Source organism: Dendrobates tinctorius, unplaced genomic scaffold (assembly GCF_039654945.1).
Source record: "Dendrobates tinctorius isolate UK_male_01 unplaced genomic scaffold, ASM3965494v1 ptg000020l, whole genome shotgun sequence".
NCBI lineage: Eukaryota > Metazoa > Chordata > Amphibia > Anura > Dendrobatidae > Dendrobates > Dendrobates tinctorius.
This window is the reverse complement of record NW_027361688.1, coordinates 13,697,286-13,717,274: the sequence shown is the minus strand read 5'-3', so window position 1 is coordinate 13,717,274 and position 19,989 is coordinate 13,697,286. Positions and strand designations below refer to the sequence as shown.

Genomic DNA, 19,989 nt, shown 5'->3' with positions numbered 1-19,989 from the left:
AATATACTAGAATAAATAAAATGTGCCGTAATATTGAGCATGAATATTAATAGCTCAGGGCCACATACGGTCATATAGCATATTCACACATTTAACTTTGGAGCAAGGTTTGGACATATTTTATTACAATTTTTTTTGTGATGTCACATGTTAGTATTGGTGGATGGCACTATGAGAGGCCAGAGGTTATTCACCAGAGAGTGCGGGGCCGGAGTTTAAAAAATAGGTGATTGAGGGCCCGAAAGTTATACACCAGGGGGTGAGGGGCGGATGTTATACACCGGGGAGCGAGGGGCCGGATGTTATACACCAGGGGGTGAGGGGCGGATGTTATACGCTGGGGGAGCGAGGGGCTGGATGTTATACACCAGGGGGGAGGGGCGGATGTTATACACCGGGGAGCGAGGGGCGGATGTTATACACCGGGGAGCGAGGGGCCGGATGTTATACACCGGGAAGCAAGGGGCCGGCTTTTATACACCAGGGAGCGAGGTGCTGGATGTTATACACCGGGGAGCGAGGGGCCGGATGTTATACACCGGGGAGTGAGGTGCTGGATGTTATACACCGGGGAGCAAGGGGCCGGATGTCGTACACTGGGGTGCGAGGAGCGGATGTTATACACCAGGGGGAAGCGAGGGGCTGGATGTTATACACCGGGGAGTGAGGGGTGGATGTTATACACCGGGGGAGTGAGGGGCTGGATGTTATACAACGGGGACAATGGAGATGAATGAAAAAACGGGATTGAATGATTAAAAGTGTGTTCCAATAACTTTTCCACGTACATTTGGGCACTACATTGTGTGGTTACCATATGACAGCGCGGGCACCAGCAGCAGGTATTACATCGGGCATCATCCATGGTGACGCAGCACAGATTGCAGTACTGAGGCCTTCATCAATAGTAGATGACTAATCGGAGGCAGATTGGGAAATGAATAAGATATGACTTCCTGGTGTAAGTGTTGTTCATTTCTCTTAAAGGTTAAGGCTAAGAGTTTTTGACAACAAACTCTCCTATTTTGACTTCCTGAAAATGATTGACGACGGAAGAGCTTCAAAGTACGGAGAAAGGCGCGAGATGATCGCACCCACGGAGACCGTCCAGCACGTCAGTCCACAGAAGGTGCTTGTAAAGCTGAAGGAATCGGTGAAGAACTGTCAGGAGGAGCTGCATAAAGTAAGATACTGTATCTGCTCTCCAGACTCTTTCCACCTGTTAAATCCATTTCACTAAGACATGTAGACAGCCTGGATCACAGCAGTCATTCTCCCGTGTTCTTTCTGACATCTGTGCCTGGTGCAAAACGGAAGGTAGGTGACGATGTCTTAATATGTCTTCATATAATCAGAGCTCCAAATCTCCTTTATAATAGTCCTTGTAATTTCAGGTGACTTTTCAGAACAAGCTGTTATATGTGTACATGAGGAATAACACTATTTCTACCCATTACTTGATTATTATCCTGCATTTGTCACCATTTTTCCCCACTGCAGGCTCTATTTTTAAATTTTGGTCATCTCTGAGCTAGTGGATGGTGACCAGCTGCTATAATGTCCTACATACACAGCACACACAGACATGAAGGATTCCTGTTTTCTCTCTTCTTTATGTAGCACATGCTCTGAAGCCACAGCAGCAGCATGGAGGACAATATACAGCAGTACTGAGCAGTGTAGATGTGTATCCAGATCTGGAGTGAGATAAAACACTTACTAGAAAGAAGCAGCAAAGTCTGTGTAACTATGCTTCTCTCGTCTCCTCCTCCGCTCTTTATAGATTTCAATAGGCAGCTGTAATCTGATCCCTCAGTGAGATGACAGATCATCTTCTTTTGTCTAAGGAGATTTTTGCTGGTCCCCAAAAATAAGCCCTCATCCAGCCCCAGATCCTGAAAAATGAAAACGTCTTGGAAAATGGCGATGAAAGCACAAACAAAAATTCTTACAATTTTCCAGACTTTTTTTTACCACTTAATAATAAAAAAAACAACTTTTTGTTCCCCACTCCTCCTCCTCTAAGTGTATTATGAAGGGGTCCTGTAGTAGACACCTTTAATTGTTCCCTTTAATATATAGACAGTATGTTCCTAAGCTCCCTTAAATGGTGACCACAGACAGCAGCTACTAGAGCGATCAGTTGATCGCCCCAGGTCCTGCACCACAAGGTTTTCTCTGCAGTGACCTCTGCAGGGGAAATGTAGTATTACATGACTAACATTCAGATCAAATATAAAGCGCCGCTCAAGGGAGCTATTCCTGCAGAGCGGCATAGATGTCAGAGAGGGGACTTTTTTAGCTTGTGTCTCCCCTTTTATGATGTCCATAGGTTCTAACACAGTATCCCTTTAAAACTTCTATCATCTTCTTCCTTCTTGAGCTTAATATCACAGTTTATTCGGACTCCCATGACAGCACCACGAGAGAGGGGATCCGCCCTATAGGAACAGGAAACCTACAGATACAAAAGGGCGGCACCTCTCCCACGCATCAGTTGGTTTCCTGTTCCTGAGGGGACGGAATCCTACAGAAGAATTGGATCCCAGGCCGGCCAGCCGACACCGGTAGCGAGGGGGTCTCCTACCTCGGCCTGGTTCGGATTTCCTGGAAGGCGCCACGGTGGCCCAGGATGGGTGTCACGGCGGTGGCGTGGACAGCAGGGAGCGGCGTCCGGAGGATGTCCGTCTCCGGAATTAAGCCGCCGCCGGTAAGTATACCCCCCCCCCCGGGGATTCCCGGCTCCGGCGGCGCAGATAGGTTGGCAGCGCTGTGCAGGGGGCTGCGACCGGGCGCTGCTCCGGAGCTCCCGGGTGTCCCGCGGGGCTTCCGGCGTTTCCGGGGTAGCGGTGACGTCAGGGGGCGGGCGGAGGAGGCGCTTCCGGGTCAGCGCGCCACTGCGCATGCGCGGCGATTCCAAGATGGCGGCGCCCATCGGAAACACCGATGGCGCGGGGTCGGGCGCCAGCTGGGGTAGGGAGCTCCGTTAAGGGGGGGGAGGGGCGCGGCATGGATACTGCTGACCGGAGGAGGGGTATTTAGGCGGGACCCGGGCAGGGTTCCTTGCCTTGGCCACATTACTACATGCAGCAGTGTGCAGCAGCAGCAGTGGTAATGGAAAGCGATCGAGAGCAGCAGCAGCGGCAGAAGCAAGGGCAGCAGCGGCAAACATCACTGCCGCCCCTGGATGACCTTCGGCAGGTCAAACAGAAAAAGAAAGGGTCCCGTGACAGTAATGCGGGACGAAGTGACCAGTCCACTCGTAAGAGCTCCTCCAGGCAGACAGGAGCATCGACCGAAAGAAATCCCCCTCGTTCTCCGGTACTTGATTGTGGCACTGGTAAGTGATCTTCGTGAAAGTTCACTCAGTGACGGGACCCCCCTTCTGTGTTTTTCTTTTTCTAGGGAAAAAAAGCTACAAATAAAAATAAGCATAGGGAATGCGCACTCTGTGCATGCCCATTACCGGACGCGTGCCTCAAAAGATTGTGCCCCCCCTGTATTCAGCAGACGGTGGCAGAAGAGTCGCCTGCAGTAGCAGCGAGTTTGAGAGACATTGTCAGGGTAGAAATGAGGGAAACCCTAAAGTCCTTGTCTCAGCCGCAAAGTCTAAGGGGCGAGGTCCCGGCGGAGTCTGATTCCTCGGTAGAGTGGAGAAAAAGCAGAGACTCCCAGGCTTCATCTCCCTCGTCCTCCTCAGGAGAAGAGGACTCGGGGCGATTTTGTCTGCCTCTTGACCGGGTAGACAAGCTGGTCAAAGCAGTCAGAGGGACAATGGAGGTAGAGGAGCCTAAGCCCCATTTATCCATGCAGGATGTCATGTTCGGTGGGCTGGAACAGAGGAAGCGGAGAGTCTTTCCGTTAAATCAAAAGATACAGGATCTGATCCACAGAGAGTGGAAAAAACCGGACAAAAGAGGGTCGCTACCACCAGCCCTCAAAAGGAGATACCCCTTCGACGATCCGGCAGTAAGTTCTTGGGACAGAGCCCCCAAATTAGACGCTGCCATTGCGAAGGCATCAAAAAAATCCTCGCTCCCCTTTGAGGACATGGGATCCCTTAAAGATCCCTTAGACAGGAAAGCTGATACTTTCCTGAAAAACACCTGGGAGATGGCGGCCGGGTCCTTAAGACCAGCAGTGGCTTCAACGTGCACGGCCAGGTCCATGATGGTCTGGTTGGACCAGTTGGAGTCACAACTAAAACAGGGTACATCAAGACAGACAATTCTTGGGGCCCTACCGACCATCCAAGAGGGAGCAGCCTTCCTGGCAGATGCCTCAGCGGATGCAGTGAGGATGGCCGCCAAAGCAGCAGGTCTCTCTAACGCAGCTCGCAGAGCCCTGTGGCTAAAGTGCTGGCAGGGAGACATCCAGTCCAGAGCAAAGCTCTGTGCGATTCCATGAGGGCGAATATTTGTTTGGAACTGTCCTAGACGAGCTGCTTGAAAAGGCGGGGGACGACAAGAAAAGGTTCCCAAACCTTTCATCAGCGTCCTACCATCGCCCATTTGGTAGAAGGAGATTTGGCCAGGGGAGAAGGCACAACTCTTCGCCTGTTAGAGATCGACCCAGATGGGAAGACAGAAGGAGACGAGGTACGGGCTATATGTTTACACGCTCGTCGAGAGATCAAAAGAAACCAAATCAATGACTGGCGGTTCCCGTAGGGGGTAGACTGTCATCCTTCTTCCCGGCATGGTCACAGATTACGAATAGTGACTGGGCGCGTAAGGTAATATCCACCGGGCTTAGGTTGGAATTTACCCAGATCCCGCGGGACACCTTTAAACTGACCCCCTTAAGATCTTCTCATCTCGAACAAGCGGCTTTAGAAGCGGAAATCTTGAGCCTATGTCAGAAAAATGTTCTGGTAGAGGTTCCAGAGGCTGAAAGAGGAAGAGGGTTTTACTCTCCCCTGTTTCTAATCCAGAAACCTGATAACACATTCAGAACGATTATAAACCTTCGTTCCCTTAACGAGTTTTTGATTAATCATAAATTCAAAATGGAGTCCATTAATACAACAATAAAAATATTGTTTAAAGGTTGTTTTATGGCAGTCATAGATTTGAAAGACGCGTACTATCATGTACCTATCCATACAGACTTCCAGCAGTTCCTGAGGGTGGCAGTTTCAGTAGAGGGCACAGTACGTCATTTTCAGTATAGAGCCCTTCCCTTTGGTCTCTCAGCGGCACCCAGGGTTTTTACAAAGTTAGTGGCCGAAGTTATGGCTCACTTACGAGAGGTTGACGTATTAATCATTCCATATTTAGACGATTTCTTGATTGTAGGAAAATCGGTGGGTCATTGTAAATCCCAGATAGAAAAAGCTAGATCCAGGTTAGAAAACCTGGGATGGATTTTAAACTACGAGAAATCCCGACTCCAGCCCTTAAAAATACAGAAATTTTTAGGGTTGATACTAAATTCAGACACTCAGCGGTGCCTGCTACCACTAGATAAATTACAAAAGATACAGGAGCAGGTTCTTCGGGCAATGGATAATCCATCTATGACCCTCAAACAGGCCATGTCCCTGTTAGGTTCTCTAACTTCATGCATCCCAGCAGTAAGGTGGGCACAGTTCCATACCAGAACCCTTCAAAACGACGTCTTGATTAATAGCAGGGCCCTTGGAGGCTCCTTACAGGGTCGGATGTGTCTAAGCCCCTCAACTGTTACATCACTGAGATGGTGGCTTGAGAGCGAGAACCTAGCGTCAGGGGTGCCCTGGATAACACAGATAACCCGTATTATAACCACAGACGCAAGTTCCTTTGGTTGGGGAGCCCATATGGGGGACATAGTGGTACAGGGCCAGTGGGATTCTAATTCTGAAATCTCATCCAACCAGAGAGAACTATTGGCGATAGAGCAGGCAGTCAAGAAACTCATTATCTACCTGCAGGGCCATCATGTGAGGATACACTCGGACAACCAGGTAGCGGTAGCATATGTTAACCACCAAGGTGGAACCCGCTCCAGCGCTTTGATGCAGATAACAGAACGGCTCCTCCAGATAGCAGAGAGAAATTGTCTATCTTTGACCGCGCTCCACATCAGCGGAAAGGACAATGTAAGAGCAGACTTTTTAAGCCGCAAGGCTCTAAGACAAGGAGAATGGGCTTTGAACAAAGATATTTACCGCCAGATTGTCCGCAGATGGGGCCAGCCAGAGGTAGACCTCTTTGCCACCAGAAAAAACAGAAAAGAAAGATTGTTCTGCTCTCTGAACCCCAGGGAAAATCCCCTGGCGGTGGATGCCCTACTGATAAGATGGGACTTTTCTCTGGCATACGCCTTCCCACCATTGAATCTTCTTCCTCTGGTAGTCAGGAAGATCAGAGAGGATCAGGCAAGAGTCATACTGATTGCCCCCTTTTGGCCCAGGAGGACCTGGTTCGCGTGGTTGAGGACCATGTCGGTAGGCGATCCCTGTGTACTGCCGAACCTTCCGGATCTCCTCTACCAGGGGCCAGTCAGCCACCCACAAGTAGCGGGACTTCATTTGACGGTGTGGTATTTGAAAGGTCACTATTAAAAAATAGAGGGTTCTCCAAGAACTTAATTGACACCCTCCTAAGAAGCAGAAAATTAACCACCACTAATATTTATGCTAGGACCTGGAAACGCTTCCTGTCCACCTTTCACTTTGACATCAGAGATGGAATTCCCACGAAACATATTCTGGAATTTCTCCAGAAAGGTTTCGAATTGGGTCTCTCCACAAGTACGCTAAAAGTACAAGTTTCAGCCTTAGGGGCCCTGTTTGCAGCTGATATTGCAAAAGATTATTGGGTAGCAAGGTTCATCAGAGCAGCGGCCAGATCGAGACCTATACACAAAGACAGATGCGTAAAGTGGGACTTAAACTTAGTCCTTACAGCCATGACAGAAAGTCCGTTTGAACCTTTAGATTCCGCCTCACTAAAGATTATATCTCTTAAGACAGCATTCCTGGTAGCAATAACATCCGCACGTAGGGTGAGCGATATACAGGCACTTTCCAGATTGCCTCCTTACACAGAGTTCTTACAGGATAGAGTAATCCTAAGGCCAGATCCAGCATACCTTCCCAAGGTAGCAACACAATTCCACAGGACACAGGAGATAGTTCTGCCTTCCTTCCTCCCTAACCCAACCAACCCTAAAGAGCAGAAACTCCAGGCGTTAGATATTAGAAGATGCTTACTGACATATTTAGCAGCCACGGATCCTTGGAAGAAGGAGAACGCATTATTCCTATCCTTCCAAGGTTCCAGGAAAGGATACAGAGTATCAAAACGCACATTAGCAAGGTGGATTAGGGAGGCTATCTCTCTTGCCTACACAGCAGGTTGCGGTCCGGCTCCACAGAACCTGAGGGCACATTCCACTCGGGCCATGGCATCATCCTGGGTGGAGAGATCTGGAGTATCAATTGATCAAATATGTAAGGCGGCCACCTGGTCATCTCCTTCCACCTTTTTTAACCACTATCGGTTAGACATGGGTGCCTCCTCAGACCTCACCTTCGGGCTAAGGGTGCTGCAGGCTGTAGTCCCTCCCTAAGTTAGTTTACATCTCTGTAATTTTCTCGTGGTGCTGTCATGGGAGTCCGAATAAAGTATTAAGTTACGTACCGGTAACGGTATTTTTCGGAGGCCCATGACAGCACCCTTAGTTCCCTCCCTTGTTCACATATAGGGGTGCACTCCTTAGAAGATTGTTCATAGAATCACCTTATGTGGGAGATGGTATGAAATAATTCTGTTAAATAGGGTAGATAGGTTGTATATATCATATGTTGTGTACTAACCATGGTAGCCTCTCAAGCTCTGTAATCCAACTGATGCGTGGGAGAGGTGCTGCCCTTTTGTATCTGTAGGTTTCCTGTTCCTATAGGGCGGATCCCCTCTCTCGTGGTGCTGTCATGGGCCTCCGAAAAATACCGTTACCGGTACGTAACTTAATACTTTTCTTTCCTCCCTATTTCTATGACAGTCACATTTTGCCCGTCATTACCTCCTACATCAGTCGTACCAAGAAGCGAGTTGTGTGAGAAGTCTATTGTTTTTACATAAGAACACAGCAGGAGGAGAAGACGTCGGCCATAAAGTCACCGCGGATTATACCCGGTACTGATTGAAAACTAATTCAGCTCCTTCTCCTGTCACCTTCAGGCGTTTTCTTCATTTGATAAGGACGACACCGGCACAATAAAGTCTTCACAATTACACCGGATCCTTGACAGTTTCTGCTTTAAGCTTGCGGACAAGCAATTCAAGTACGTCCTGAGTAAACTGGCGCCGAGCGAGAGCGACACAATAGACTGGAGAAGCTTCCTACATAATTTCCCTACCGTCACCGACGAGGTAGGAACGACCGCCTCACGTACAGAAACACTATGAATTTTTTTTCTTCTTCCTTTTGTTGTTCTCGCATCAAGAATTTCCGAATAAAACCTATAATTTAACGTAAAGCTGACTATTAAGCTCCTGACCGAAAAACACTTAGAAAAAAAAAAAAAACGCTGTTGACATGCAAACAATAAGACGCGAGACCGTCTGTCTTCTCGGTAGTTTGATTACCAGGAACGGACCGACGTTTTACTAACGAGTGACGATTTCGACTACTCGTTGCAGGAAAAAAAAATACAAAGAAAGAAAACGTCTTGTCAAGATAAACACAATCATTAATATATAATGGATGGTCACGTTAGATGCTTGGTGTAAGTGTGGGAGCAGTCCCGAGAAGAAAGCCAGGTGTAGACGTAGCGTCAGAACCGGCCAAGCTGATGATTCGGAGGATTGTGAAAAGTGAGGAGCCCAACTCAAGGGGATCCACCAATGGCCTGACACCCTAGGATTTATTTTCCAGACCTATGAAATGATATTGATGACCTATACACAGGATGGGTCATCAGTTTAAGATCGGTGTGGATACACCCCTACTAGAGTTGAGCAAAAAGTTTAGCAGGTCGGTAGTCCGTGGTCACTAGACCAAAGCCATATGAACCTGTTCCTACCTGTGTGCATCACCGGCGCATCCCGACACGCCAACCCTACTAATCGAAAGTGGCACCGAGGATGTGGGCAGATAAGATCCTCACGGGGCTCTAGTCCTACAGCCACGGTCTACCGAGCTGGTTCCTACAAATTTTTTTGTTCATCTGTAGGCCCTACTGCAGAGGCCGGTTGTAAGCAAGGACGTGGTATGTTATGGGGCGGTACTTCATATGTAGGGCACAGGGCATCATCCAGCACAAGACCATCCATAGTTATGTTTTCACCTATTTTACGAGGTATATGGACATGTCAGAAGAGGACATCCTTGGTGGTCCATGAGTTAGACCCAAATGATTCCCCCAACTACTGCTTGGTACCTGGCCCCAGAGGAATATTCCTCAAGTCTTTCCATCATTGGCATTCTCACGATTTACCAGTGACCCATGGTGATGCCCTAAACCCATTCTCCCAGCTAGTGTCTAGGGCTAGATGCACATGCCGGCATCTTCCCAGCACCAAGAGATCGCAACATTAAATTCATATTCTCCACTTCACCAGTGGCCCTGATTCCACAAGTTCAGAGTTTATCTATACCCTCAAGGAGCACAGCTCTACATAGACCATCAAAACTATAACTTTCTTCAACATTTTAATGTAAAATACACTAAAACACTAATTTTTCTACTGTCATAGCCGGTTTCCACCTGGGTGGAGCGAGTGGAGAGGGCCACCAGACCAAGATCTGGTCAAGATCTGACCATGAAGGACATTGTGACACACATACGGGAAGTAACGGCCGCTCGCTTTTACTCCATCACTAAGGACCTCTTCAACATAGATTATGCCGGCATCAATGTCATCTCAAAGGAAGATTTCCGAGAGTTTTTTCATAAAAATTTCATGTTGCTAACAGATGACCAGGTAAGTGGAATCTTAAGTTCTGCACCTCAAAAACATTTCTAGAATGGCGATCCGTTTTTTTGCAAAAACGGTGGATTTTGACTGATGGTCAAAAACGGAAGTGTGAAACAGGCCTAATTTAACATTTAGTAATTGGGTTATCCAAAATAGATTAAATGTTTTGAAGCCTATGAACTGATGATCAACTTAATGGTTTAGCTTGGGGAAAATGGAGTATTACTTCGCAGCCAATTACTCAGCTTTCTCCAATTTGACTCCTAGAAGGAAGTCCTTAGTGGGTGATTCCTCCTAATTTGTGCGGAGCTATGAACGAGCATTCACCCCTCGGCTACATTCAAGTTTATGACCCAGATGAAACCGGTACTAAATGTTTTTGACTGGAATACCCCTTTTTAAGGGTTATTTCTAAAACTAAATTACACCCTGTGGATAGGATTAGGAGTGACTTACTGACTAAGGGGACCTCCTATGATCCTGAGAATGGATCTCTTGATCTGTGGGGGCAGGCTCTGCTGAGCTTATCTTGACCGGCAAGTCCTACTGATAGGATTAGGAGTGACTTACTGTGGGGACCACCTGCAAACGGGATTCTAGATCCTCAAGGGTAGATTCTGCAGACAGCAACCCCCGTTTGATAGGATTAGGAGTGATTTACTGTGGGGGCACCCTGCAATTCTGAGAATGGGTTTCTGGATCCGCGGGGGCATGCTCTGCAGAGCTTGTTGTAACCAGAGCAGAGGTGCTCATGCTCAACCTGCTCTCCATTTATTATCTATGGGACTGTCGGTACACTCCATTATTTCCAGCAGTCTCAAAGCCAATGAATGGAGCAAAGGTTGAGCATGCGCTCCTCTACCTAATTCTGCAGAGCTCCGTTCCCATCGGTCTGTGCCCCCCCCCTCTCCCTGCAATCAGTAAATTATCCTATGGATAGGGGATAGCTTACAATTTTGGGAATAACTCATTAATAGAGCTTATGGGCATAGGTTCTCCTCAACCCCTAAAAATCTTCACGCAGTTCTTCATTGAAAACTGTCGACAATCCTTTATACAATGGAACAGTAAGCTGATTGTTTCCACTATACCAGCACAGGTGAAAATGAAAAATATATGTATCTTATATTAATTTCTTATTGCGGTACTTTTTTTTACACCCTAAATCCTCTCTTACTGTAGGACCAACTACTTTTATTTCCCATTTATGGCTATTTATTAGAATGTCGCTCTTTCTCCGCAGTTTGACCACCTTTGGAGCATTTTGCCTCTGAATACGTATGGGAATCTCAAATACCATGATTTCTTGAAGATGTTTAGCAGTGAAATGCCAACTACTCCGCTACCATTGCCACGTAATGCAGAACCAAAATATAAGCCAGAGCAATCGGTCACAGAAGGTCGACCATCGGTGACCAGACGACCTAAAACAGCGCCGTCCACCTTAAATAAACCTCCTGTAAGTTCTGCTCCGTCACATATGACCATTACATGGAAATAATATGGAAATAATGGAGGAAGGCAGAGCTTCTGGTCGGGGCCACAATGGAGTAATTATCGGCTGTGACCTCAAAGGCAGAGATTTTATTGACATATTAAAGGGGTTGTCCGGCCTTAGGGTACAAGTCTGCAGACACTCTGTGACCGCAGACTTGTGAATCCTGACATCGAGCTCTGTGAGGATTCTCTGCTGCCAGCGGCTGGCACGTGACCGCAAGTATGTGATTTGCATACATATGATCACATGCCGACTAGACGTGTGCAGCCTCTCTCAATGCAAGTGTATTGAGCAAGGCCGAACACGTCTAGTCAGAATGTGTCCTGAAATATGCAAGTCACATAACAGCCCACTCCCGGTGCCGGCACCAGAGAATCCTCACAGCGTAGTCTTTGCTGGAAAGGATCACAAGTCTGTAGTCACATAGAGTGGCTGCAGTTTTGTACCCCAAGGCCGGACAACCCCTTTAAGGCTCTGTTTGTATCACACAAACTCCGATTATTAAAATTACTAGTATGAGACCTGTGCACAGGGCCCCACTCACTTAGTATATGCTGATATACCCATTGAAGTAACTGGAGCTGCAAAACCATGCACAGTCTATAGTCCAAAAGAAAGCAGCCATGTTTTTCTGGACCACCCCTTTAACCCTTTCTTCCCACAGACTCCTGCTCCGAGGCCACATACAGCAGCACCACACCCTGCGCCAATCATCAACTGTGAGCAAATCGAAAACAAGCTGAAAAGTAAAATCTCGAAACGATGGCTGGACATTCATAGAGCATTTCGAGAAAAAGACCAGGAAAAGGAGGGTCAGGTCACGGCCACTGACTTTTTAGGTAGAGTAAATAACACACAGAGAAATCATGTTTTGGAGGCCTACCTTGGCACAGGAGGTGGTGGGACCAGCAGGGGGGATTTTGGATCTTTACATTTATAGGGGTTATTTAGTTTAGAAAATCCATCATCATGAATACTTTTACTAGAGGGGCTTCCTTATCTCTTGGAGAGAGATTACAAAGAGTGTCTCTGTGGAGAACCTGTCATTTCTTGTATTACATGTGATTTCAATGAATATTGTGTAATACTTAATTTCCCCTGCGGGGGTGCTGCAGGGAAAATGGACACTCATTGAGAGGTTTTGTAACAGATGACAGCGGATCGCTTGGGGTCTCTGCAGGTGACATGTTGTAGTCTGATTTTTGTCAAGAGAGATTCCTAACAAGTAGGGATTGTTCAAAGTGGAGAATGCCTAACACCATTGCAAAAGGTGTGACTCTCAGAATGATTTATAATTTGTGATTCCTGTCTGGGTCTTGGCAGGTCATGCTCTTTATACTCTACATTTCCCTCCTTCCATACTAAGGCCACCATTACACATCCTGATGATACTGGAAAAATTAGTAACTTTGTTATTAGTGTTATGTGTCCCTGTACCATCCTTGTGTGGCATCCGTGTGCCGACTGTGTGCTGTCCGTGTGACACCTACCAGAATAAAATGCCTCGATAGACATCTAATTTCACAACCCCAGGACACATTATAAAAAAATGACACCCTTTAGTACCTTGTATGTTGACATAAAGTTGCAGCTATTAATCCAGTAAATAAATGGAAAAAATGTTCTGGGGTCCTCCCCATTTTTCATAGCCAGCAAAGGTATAGCAGACAGCTGAGAGATGATATTATCAGGCTAGAAAAGGCCATGATTATTGGACCCTTCTTCTGATTTAGTCCAGGGAATCCAACGTAGTCTACAAATGGAAACCTGATAAACATAAAAAGGGAGAAATAAAAACAAGAGACTGTCCCTCGTTCACCAATTTATTACAAAAAGGGTTCCCATGCAGGTTCGACATAGTCCAGTGGTTCCCATGACGTTCCCCAAATATGTCATCCGAAGCCTTTCGAGCCTCGTTCTGAGGCTCCACAGGCTTTAGCAGCAGCCACCCCCGGCTCACGCTGCGCTCCGCGAGACCGAGTGACTGCAGAGTAACATTACTGACACCACCGCTCTTTACAATCACCGAGTCTCACGGTTTCCATTTGTGGACCATGTTGGATTCCCTGGACTACATCGGACCTGCAATGGATTTTTTTTTTTTTTAAATTGTTGAACCAGGAAAATAGTTGTGGCTTGTTTTTTAAATAAAATATTTGTGTGTGTTTTTTTTCTTCTTAGTACTAAGTTAGTAGTGGGGGTCTGATAGACACCTCTCCATTACTAACACTAGGGCTTGATGTCAGCTGTGTTTTGGGACAATTCAGAGCTGACATCAACCCCAACTACCATTACCCCGATTACCACCACATTGGGGCAATCAGAAAGAGTGAAGGCTAAGCGCCTAAATGAGAGCATCTCATGTGATGCACCACTTCTAGGGTGGCTGCATGCTGTTATTTTTAGCCTGGGAAGAGCATAGTAACCATGGACCTTCCCGGCCTGATAATACCAGCCTCCAGCTCTCTGCTTTACCTTTGCAGGTTATCAAAAATGCAGGGACCCCAAATGGTTTTTTTCATTTATTATGTCACACTGATGTCATCTGTGTGTGCATGTGCGGTATGTATTGTCATCATTGCTGCCAGAAAAAAACGGACATGTGTACATGTGTGCCACGATGAAAACACGGACATGTGCTCATGAAATTGGACGCCACATGTACCGGAGACACATGCATGTGAAATGGGCCTAAGTAAGAGAGAATAATTCCTATTTGGCCCAGGGGGTCACCTCTGACCCTGGTCGTAACAAGCCAGAGCTACAATGATAGGAGGCAGGTGGCAGTGGCGCCCATTACGTCTTTGTCCAATACCACCCCGGCATCATGGGTGATATATTGATCATTGTGAATTGATTCTATAGATTTTTAACAGTGTTCATCTCAATATAATTAAAGTTAGATGCCCACGAGGGTCCTTCCTCTTATCAAAACTTAGTTTCCTACGCTGAGATGAACACACAGCTAATGATGGTTAATGAAGAGCTGCAAATTTTATGGAGATAATTAAGTGTACAGTTTGTTTTGATCATTAGTACAAAAAAACCATTCCACGACTGGCATCATTAAACCAGGATTAATTTAGAAATAAATTATATATATATATATATATATATATATATATATATATATATATATATATATACACTATATATGTATATATTTATTTATTTTAAGTAGCACGATTGTAAGAATTGGGAAAATCTTGTCAGATTTTTTTTTATAGAAACAGCGCCCCCATCTGTCCACAGGTTGGATGTGGCATTGCAGTTCATGGCGGTTCCTTGAAGAATATTGCTGGGTAAAAATCGATCCCCTGATCCTTAATTAGGACCTAGTAACTCGTTCTATAGATAAGCCTAACTCTTTGGCAAGCACATATCAATGTAGAACCCCATCACTGGTGGCTTCTGCATCGCAGAAGGGAACACCACCGGGATCCAGAATGGAAAAGAACCAAAAATTAGGCTCTTATATCCTCAGTCACTGCAACTTGGCTGGAGAGAAGGACTGTGTGTCCACAGTGGTCTTCACAAAAGACAATTTTTATATAAAGGGGCTGTCCTATAAACAACATCACAGGTCATAAGGGTGGGTTGAATGATCACAGGCGACCACTGATCACGAGGACAGAGATCTCAATGTCCCCTGTATGACTGTAACATTAGTGAGCATGTGCGACCACTGACTGTTGGAGCAGTGGTCACACATGCTCACTACTGTTCCTTTCACACAGGTGACTTTGGACCTCACGATCATTGGGTTCTCAGTGATCGTGCATTTATCTGTTATTTTTTAGATAACCCCCTAATACTAAAATGTATCAGTTTTTTTATTTTGTTTTGGCCCCCCGTATATTTTTTACGTGATGTATAAGTCCCCTTATATCAACTAAGCAACTTTCTACCCCTTATTGTAGCTGTTCTGCGCCAGTTTAATATGGACATTTCTGCTGAAGAACTGAAGAGTTTAACACTGAAATATGATTTGGGAAACAGCGGAAAGGTCTCCTATTCAGATTTTTTGCGGACCTTCACCCCCGGAACATCACCCCAAAATAATACCCTCCTACAGAGGCTGAAGCTGCAGAAGCCGCGCATACCGGTAAGTGGGAAATATCCCACATCGTGCTCCTGATGTAACACAATTCAGTTCCTTTTAAATCCGTCCCCTATTAGGGGTTTTCTTTGTATCTGTCATACTGATAATTGCTAGTTGTCAAGTGTGAAGTGGGGGCGGGACAGGAAGTGAGGGTGGAGCTTCGTCTCTCATCAGGAAATGAGGCAGATCTTTGTCTCTACTCCTGCTCTCCTGTCTGTCAAACTTGCATAAAGGAATAATAGAAAGACAGTTCATTTCATGATAGGGAAGCCAATGGACAATGCAAAAGCAATGCATACTGGGTAGTGAGCAGAAAGGAAGTTCTAGCACCTATAGTGCTGGCAGAATGCTGATAAAGAGGAACAACACGCTGATTAAAAAGTGGATGGGAAGTTGCAAAGTATGAGAATCAGGATAGGTCCTGGGTATATTAGATTTTTATGTGCATGAAAAGTAGTTTTACCCTTAATGTAGGGGATGTGGGCAACAAAACCATTCCTTTCAACAGGTTTTGTGTGCACTTTAACAGTTTTTTTTGATGGTGTATGATATGTCTCTGACTTATTGTCATTCAGAGTGAAGAATAGCCCTCCATCACACCTTACAATTTTTACTAAAAACAGGCAGGGATGGCGAAAGTGCTGAGAATACATTAAAAATGTCAGTGGAGGTCTCAGTCTTCCAAAGCCACCGTCTACCTTAAAGTGCCACTCAAATTGTTTTTTATGGTTAAAGGGCTACATTTTTTTCTTGTATGTCTGCTTGTAGCGCTTACTAGAAGTTTTGCAATTGGGTTTCATTAAAAAAAAATTGCACTGTTTGGCTTTTACAGATGTTGTTTCCTTGTACATTCTTCCTAGCCCCAGTTACATTCACAACCCCTTTAAGATGTTTCTGTCGTTAACGCGTATATTTTATTGGACTGCAGATGGGTACTGGACTATACGGACCCTATTTCCTAGATGCTATGATTAGGATCCAGCCACAGATCCTGAGCAACTGGAGACCAATTAGAAGAACTTTTCAGTCTTACGATGAGACAAGGTCTGGATATATCAACATTCAGGATTTCAAACAGGTAACATAGGAATGATCACTGAAAAATGGTTAAAGGTTGAACTGGACCTAAAGGTGTAGAACTTTGCGTTTTTGGAGATTCAGAACTGCATCTGTCTTGAGACCAGGAATGGAGAGGTGGTCACACAAGAACGTCTCTTTCCATTCCTTTGAATGCAAGTTCTAGAAAATGCCAAGCACACATCACGATTCTTGGTGGTACACAATAGGGCCCCAATTCCAAAATAGATGTCGGTGCCATACTTGAGACCCAGAATGAAGAGGTGGTCACACAAGGACTTTTCTCACCATTCATTTGAATGCGAGTTCTAGAAATTAACGAACATGCGTCACTATTCTTGGTGGAATGTTAGGGAGGTACAGGGCGCTAGTCATGGCTGATAGCATTTAGCGCGCCCTGCCCTCCCGTCACATACACATACTGGCCATCACGCTGCATACCTGTGGCTTCTTCCTCTGCACCTACAGGGTCCTCAGTACTTTTCTGGAGGATTCCTTGGTTCGCCTGGGTACAAAATGAGCCACAGTCCTGTTCAACTTTTAACTGAGTAACTTTACTGAGACTTGTACACAGCATATTCATATTCTTTCCAGCGTCTTCATCAGGTTTCACAACATACAGCTTTTCCTCTGTCCCTGTACTAAGCTCGCTTCCGGGACGGACTGTACCTTTTGATCCTACAGCGTCCTCACTGTTCAGTCTTACTTTGTTAGGGGACTCCCTCAGCCGTTTTGCCCCTGTCCTGAGGGCATCAGCCCACGCAAAAAGCTGTCACATATTGAGAGTCCTGCCCGTACTGCTTAGTCTTCGCCAGCAACTGCAGTTCCAATAATACTGCACCGCTAGCATTTCTGCTGTAGATCCTTCTGATGTAATCCTGGTCACGGATACTGAATGGCTGGGTCTTAAGCTTATCCAAACGTTGCATGACACGGTGTTGCTCAGGGCTAGCCAGCCCACCTGAGCTAATGGTCGCCCTGGCCCCAACTGACTTCGATAAGGAAGTCCTTACTACCTTATCCACCGTGCCCCTCCTATCTTAACTATTTACACTACCATTCCTACCACTAAAATGTACCCCCATCTTGTGGCCAAACCTGGGTGCTACACTAACCCTACCAATACAATAACATACACACATAAATATATATACATAGCCATGCAACCTTTATGCATACAGCAACCGGAACGTAACTTAAGGGGTTATCGAGACTTTACAACCCCTTACAGGTGCATGATAGGGCCCCAATTCCAAAATAGATGTTGGTGCCATACTTGAGACCCAAAATAAAGAGGTGGTCACACAAGGACTTCTCTGTGCATTCCTTTGTATGGGAGTTCCGAAAATTGCCGAGCACGCATCACGGATTCTTGGTGGTACACGATAGGGTCCCAATTCGAAAATAGATGCTGGTGCCATACTTGAGACCCAGAATAAAGAGGTGGTCACACAAGGACTTCTCTGTCCATTCATTTGTATGAGAGTTCAGGAAATTGCAGAGCACTCATCTCTATTCTTGATGGTGCACAAGGGCCTCAATTCCAGAATAGATGTTGGTTCCTTAGGTAGATATGTATAAATACCCCTGGTTCTGTGGATATAACATGTATATCTAAGATGTATATAACCAACTCTAATCCCACCACCAAATGCATGTAGTACTGTATGTTTGATTATTTGGATTTACATCCATTTCTCATTGCAGGTTCTACGAAAATTTAGCGTCAACCTTTCCGAGGATGAATTCTTCTACATTTTTGGTTACTTTGACAGAGATTTAAAATCTAAAATATCTTACAGCGATTTTTTGAGAAAATTCCTAAAATAGTTCCATATGATGCCATGTGAATATTTCCTCGAAATGCGTGAGTTGTTTTTCTGCTTCGACCCCAATAGGATAAATCAATTGATGTTACGGAATAAACCAAAGATATGTTATCAATGGCCACAGCTACTAAGATGCATCTTAATACACAAAAGGCTGAATTCTCAAATTTAAGGGTTTTCTTTAATTACTCTAATTACTAGACTGAGACAAAAATAACAATGGCACTTTACAACTTGAATTAAAAAATTACATTTATTGCCTACAAACAAAAAAATTCCTCTAGTTCATGGGGAGATGTGTGATGGGTTTTTTTTTGTTATTTTTTTTATAATCATCTACCATACAGAAGTCATAAATAAACTTAATTATTATCTTTGCGTTCATTAAATCTATTAATTAAATCTGCTTCTGAAAAAAACATGCATAGGCATAAAAAAAGGCATTTATAATTTAAATACTTTGTCTTTATATTTTTGGAATAAATAAGTTTGGTATTGAAAAAAATGGCTTGTTTTGTTCTTTTCCTATTTTGAAATTTTATTTCCTTAACTTTTTGTAAATCATTTTTTCTTCTCCAGTAGGCAATTTTTATATATTTTATGATTTGTACCGTAAGTATTTTAAATAAGACGATTTTAAAATTATTTAAAAAAATAACATTAATTTTGCCTCTATGAAATGCTTCTATTATCCCAACACCATTTTGCAGGAATAATAAGGGAAAACAAAATCCTAGAAATATTATTTGCTTTTGTGAAACTAATCTACCTTTGTCCTCGCCATTTTGCCCTATAATAATGGAGCACATTTTCACGAACAATGTTTCATTACAATATAATAGGATCCAAATAAGCCGGGCGTCACACTGTAAGGCGGCTTCATATTTGTCTGGAATCAGAAAAATTTATTTACATGCATGAGAGGAAATAATAGACTTGAAATTGAAGTCGTCGAAGCAAGAAATTATCATATGGCTTGTAGCATTATCTTTAACTTGACTTAATACAGGTATCGGCATTTCGGCAATCCAAGAAATTTCTCAAGCTCATCATTTAAACCGGGGGCTGAAATTATTTTTATTCTTTAACTGTTCCCGCTGTATTATTTAAAAAAAAAACTATTTCTTTTTAGTCAAATTCTAAGATTACATGTTGTTATCTACCATTTTCAAAGTGGTAGAAAATTAACTATTAAAAATAAATATTAAAAAATAAAAATAAATATTAAACTATATTTATCTACAAACAATATGTAAATTCAAAATATATTTATTAAAGGGGATATCAGAGTATGACCTTAAAACAAAAATCTCTTTTTTATCATTTTTTTTTTAATTACTGTCCAATTAAAAAATAATAATTTTAAAGGGGTTATCCACTCCACTTCTCTAATGCTCATCATGTGTGGTACAGGCCCACAGTACCTTGTGTCTAACCTCATCCTGTGTGATACAGCACACGGTAATCCCCATCATGTGTGGTTCAGCTCATAGTGCTTCATATCTATTGCCCATTGCGTGATACATCTCGCAGAACCTCGTATCTAATCCCGGTCATGTGTGATACACCCTGCAG

General features: G+C 44.5%; 1 protein-coding gene across 3 annotated transcripts in view; it reads left to right on the top strand.

The window, feature by feature from the left end:
• The window catches only part of EFCAB6 (EF-hand calcium binding domain 6), a 158,319-nt gene extending 139,400 nt beyond the window's left edge, over positions 1 to 18,919 (top strand). For all 3 annotated transcript variants that reach the window (XM_073567730.1, XM_073567731.1, XM_073567729.1), the window contains 8 exons: positions 988 to 1,183; positions 8,169 to 8,360; positions 9,687 to 9,914; positions 11,152 to 11,367; positions 12,071 to 12,245; positions 15,327 to 15,511; positions 16,437 to 16,586; positions 18,293 to 18,919. In XM_073567730.1, coding sequence (XP_073423831.1) covers positions 988 to 1,183; positions 8,169 to 8,360; positions 9,687 to 9,914; positions 11,152 to 11,367; positions 12,071 to 12,245; positions 15,327 to 15,511; positions 16,437 to 16,586; positions 18,293 to 18,415 — 1,465 coding nt within the window. In that variant the 3' untranslated portion in view covers positions 18,416 to 18,919. The remainder of the gene's footprint in view (positions 1 to 987; positions 1,184 to 8,168; positions 8,361 to 9,686; positions 9,915 to 11,151; positions 11,368 to 12,070; positions 12,246 to 15,326; positions 15,512 to 16,436; positions 16,587 to 18,292) is intronic.
• The last annotated feature ends 1,070 nt before the right edge of the window (positions 18,920 to 19,989 follow it).